General features: G+C 37.3%; 1 protein-coding gene across 1 annotated transcript; it reads right to left on the bottom strand.

Annotated features, from left to right (window-relative positions):
- Window positions 1-1,419: 1,419 nt before the first annotated feature.
- LOC114193497 (putative disease resistance protein RGA1) lies at window positions 1,420-4,341 on the bottom strand. The gene has a single exon (XM_028083328.1). It carries the CDS (start codon window positions 4,221-4,223, stop codon window positions 1,626-1,628), a length of 2,598 nt encoding a protein of 865 aa, XP_027939129.1. The 5' UTR covers window positions 4,224-4,341; the 3' UTR covers window positions 1,420-1,625.
- Window positions 4,342-4,576: the final 235 nt, after the last annotated feature.

The following is a 4,576-nucleotide window of genomic DNA, read 5'->3' as shown; positions in this document are numbered from 1 at the left end:
ATGGTGGTGCCTCATGGTTAGGACGTAATTCCATGACCCTCTTGGTGAGAGCTCATGGTGGTGCCTCATAGTTAGGACGTAATTCCATGACCCTTTTGGTGGGAACTCATGGTGGTGCCTCATGGTTAGGACGTAATTACACAAACCTGTTAATAAGGTTTCGTGGTGGTGCCTTAGTATATAATTAAGTAAGGATTCAAGTAAGGATTGCATCCTGAAACTCTAAAAAGTTAGTTAGTCTCATGTAGAGCATGCTAACTCGAGTGGTGAAAGTAGTAGAGGCCCTAGTCTTTGGTAGAATAATGGCCTTAGATGTTTAAAGGTTAACCTTATGCGTGGTAGGTGAAACCCATTGCTAACCTTGTGTGTGGTAGGGTGAAACCCATTGGCAATGGCTCTGCAGAACAGTAGAGGCCACCACAAGTGCAAGCATCCAATGATTCCGAATGATTATATGTATCCAGATAATTGAGTCTTAGAGTCTTGGTTGTTGGTCATCACATGCTTGGTTGATTTATGTATTCTTGACTTTTAAATTGTATGATAAAAACATTTCTACTTAGCTCACCCTTTATGTTTGCTTGTGTGTCCTATGTGTGGTTCTCTCCTTTTGCGATGATCATCAATTTATTGATGTGAGCAGATGTGGAAAGAACCCCTAGTGGTCGTCAGGGTGATGGAAACTTTGTTGTGTAGCTATTCTTGGGTTGGATTCGCTGCTCTGAGTACTCTTAGTGCACTGTGGTCCATATACTGCCTTTGCTCCATGAGCCTATAATTTTGGATAACTGTCAACCGTTTATTCTTATTCTTCCGTTATGTTAACAACATTGTGGTGTGCGTTAGTTTTCTCTCCGAATATTTTGGACAATTGTAAGAAGTGACACTTATACTCCATAGTGTGTCCCTGTTTAGTATATCTCATGTGATGTTTCATTTAATTAAGCGTATTTATTAAATGGGACGTTACATTATTATTCAACAGTTATACTAATTAATATTGCTATTATTTAGAACTTTTCTAGTGGCTTGTTATTTTATTTTTTCTACATGATTTGATATGCTAACTCACTAGAGAATGAAAATATGCCATTAACATTTGAGAATGTTTGAATATGAAATTAAAATTGATTTGAAACTCTTATAAAGTTCAATATGCCATACGTATTTGAAATTACATTAAATAATGAAAATAAAATGTAAAGGATAAAACATGAAGATAAGAAAACTTTTATCAAAACTGAAATAAGAAGAACTGAATTGCAAAGAGCGAAAAGGTATAAAAGCAGGTCCAGACTATTTTATTTATCTTCATTTTTTTTTTCACATATAGAAAGAAATTTTATCATAATGTATCTAAATGATTTAAGCATACCGAAATATTTTACTATTTTTGCAAATATAAATGAAATACTGAAATTGTGAATAACAATATTAATGATCGACAAGAACAAAGATAAACAATAAAAAACACAAAACACAAACACTGTTCCATAACAAGGCCATGGAGGTCTTCTAGATTGAAATGCATTACAAAGCCCCAATTATGGAAAACACTTTAACAAAAGAATAAACAAAGAAAATAAGGGGCTTCAAACTAGGTCTTGATCTTGATCTAATTCTTGTTAGGCTTCTGGTTCATCAATGAATACATTTTTTATGTGTGATATGTTTGGCCAAAATTCTCCAACATGGAGCTCATATTTTTCAGATAAGTCAGCACAATCTTCAATCCTTAAATTTTCAAGTGTGGAGAGGTGACGTATACTATCTGGGAGAGATACCAACTTTGGACAATTCCTTATAGTAAGTGCTTTAAGATTAGTCAGAGTTGGCAACCAGTCTGGAAGTGTTTCGATATTAGGACAATTTAAAACAAGCAAGCTCTGTAAAGAGTTGGCAACTTCCTGAAGCCATCTAGGCAAGGCCACCAGCTGTGATAAACCATAAAAGCCAACCAGTTTTAACTTCAGTTTTGCACTTTCTTCTTCATCGTGACCATTCCACAGTTCCAAGTCCAGATTGATGCAGTTGTCAACAAACAATGTTTCTAATTTAGGAAAATTTTGACCATCCAACCACAAAGACTTCAGACTCTGACAGTCTGAAACGCACAAAGTCTTAAGAGCAGGGAATTTCACCCCTCCAAAGATGGACTCCACATTATGGCATGATTCAACAATCAAGAATTCAAGCGACCTTAATTTGGCGATCTCATTCACAGGGAAAACAGTTTGCTTTGTGGAAAACGAAAAATCCTGGAGACTGATCAGTTTTCTTAATCCGTTGGGCAATACTTCCAGCTCCATGCATCCGTTGACTAACAACACTTGCAAACTTTGGAGCTTGCAAATAGAGTCGGGGAGTCTCTTAATGTTGGGATTTTCGCTAATGTCTAGATATCTCAAATGTCTCAACTTGGCAATGTTACGAGGCAAAGTCTCAAATGTTGCACCACTTAAAACCAAAACTCGCAAGCATTTGAACTTCTCCAAACACGTCTTTAGTATAGCTTCAGAGTTGGCAGCTGCTACACCATTTGGAAACAGTATGGTTCTCACAGCTGCTGATTTTTTGGTGACTAAATTGCTAAACAAACTACTTTCGGCAAAAGACAAATGTCTAACATTATCAGAAATATTTTGAACATTGGAATTCATATGTAGACACTCATCTTTAGCAACAAATAGGGCAAGATCATGCACCAAATCATGTATTCTGAAACCGTACATAGTGCCATAGTTTTGAAAATCTTGAAGAAAGGATCTTGACAGAAGTTCATGCAAATATTGATTGCCCACATCTTCACGTGTTCTATTCGTTTTTGGTAGTGCAATGAGTCCAAGTGCCCCCCAAAGACAAGTTATTTCATCACTTATGAATAGATGATCCTTTGGATAAAGGGAAAACAATGCAAAACATTGCCTCAAATAGGACGGCATGAGATCATAACTCAATTTAAGGGCAGGTAAAATGTCATCCTTTTTCTGAGGCAAATTCCAAACTTCATTGTCTCTCACATATTCCCATTCACTGGCTTCAAATTTTGAGAATAGTAAACTCCCTAATGTTCTCACTGCCAAAGGAACCCCTCCGCATTTTCTCACAATTTCTCTCCCAATAATATCAACTAAGTGAGGATGTTTTTCCTCTTCACCTTCTTTAAATGCCCATTTGACTAACAGAGACAATGAATCCCCTTCCGAAAGACCTCCTAAAATATGAGGGGGAATTGTGCCCATCATGGAAGCAATTGAATTACTTCGTGTAGTCACAATGATTTTACTTCCTGCTGCACTTACTTGGATTAAATTCCGCAACTCAACCCATTTAACACGATCTTCGTTCCATACATCATCCAATACGAGTAAGAACTTTTGACCGGAAAGTTTGTTTTTGAGTTGATTTTGCAGTTGTTCCAGATCCAACGTGTTCCAATTCGGTTGGTGAGAAGGAGCATCATCAGATATAGAATCATTGGCAGAATTGATAATTTTGATAATCAGTTGTTTAATGTCAAAGTCGTCAGAAACACACACCCACATCTTCAACGGAAAGCACTCCTGGATCCTGCTGTCATTGAACACAAACTTCGCGAGCGTAGTCTTTCCTAAGCCTCCAATCCCCACAATGGGGATAACAGAGAGACTTATATCATCATCATTAGGATTCTGCTGCATCAAAAGCTCTATGATCTTTTCTTTATCGTGTTTCCTTCCTATCACATCAGAATCACTCACACGGGAGTGTGTCATATCTCTCCGATGAACAACACGTGTATCAACCTCAATTCTTTCAAGAGTAAACTTATTCCTATTAGTTGCAACCTTGTCTAATCTGTTGCTGATATCTTTAATTCGTTGAGCCATTTGGTAACGAAAAACAAGTGGATTAGAACTTGAGAAGAAGTGACTTACCTTGTCTTTCGTACTACCATGAGCTTTGACCACTTTTTTTCGCAGTGTTTGACACTCAAATTCATCCAAAAGATCTTCGGCATCGGAGAAGACAGTTTTGAGTTGAGTGAGCCATTGGCGGAGCTGATGGTTGTGCTCCTGCTTTTGCTGAGCATCTAACAGCACAGCCTTAACTAAAGAGAGAGTGTTTGTAAGATCTTGAAGATCATCGTATAAACCGACCACTCGAGAAGCTTCTTCAAAAGCACGAGAAGCAAGCTTTGCTATGAGTGACTCTGCGATGCTGAAGAGAAATGATTCGGCCATAGTTCTCTGAAAATGCAGACGGCGGAGTTGAAAAGGGAAGCCAAAATAGTGTTTCCAAGTCAACTTTGTTGTGGCAGAATGTTTGCTCAATGGATTATAGATCTACCCAATGACCAATCCCACTTGCTATTTTGTATATAATACTGAAAAAGGAAGAAAACTATATTTTACTTCCATGTGACAGGACTTCTTCCACAGTTAGACAGAGGGATAAAAAAATGCTAACAAAAGTTGTAGAGTCAATAAAAAACAAAAGCAAGAGTTGAATAGTTTTTCTTACGGCATAAAAACATATCAGTTTTGCAGGAGTTAAAACAATGGTTTGCATATGAATTTTCATCTTCGGTAGCTTA

The sequence above is a fragment of the Vigna unguiculata genome, chromosome 1 (genome assembly GCF_004118075.2).
Source record: "Vigna unguiculata cultivar IT97K-499-35 chromosome 1, ASM411807v1, whole genome shotgun sequence".
Classification (NCBI taxonomy): Eukaryota; Viridiplantae; Streptophyta; class Magnoliopsida; order Fabales; family Fabaceae; genus Vigna; species Vigna unguiculata.
This window is presented reverse-complemented; position numbering and strand designations above follow the sequence as displayed.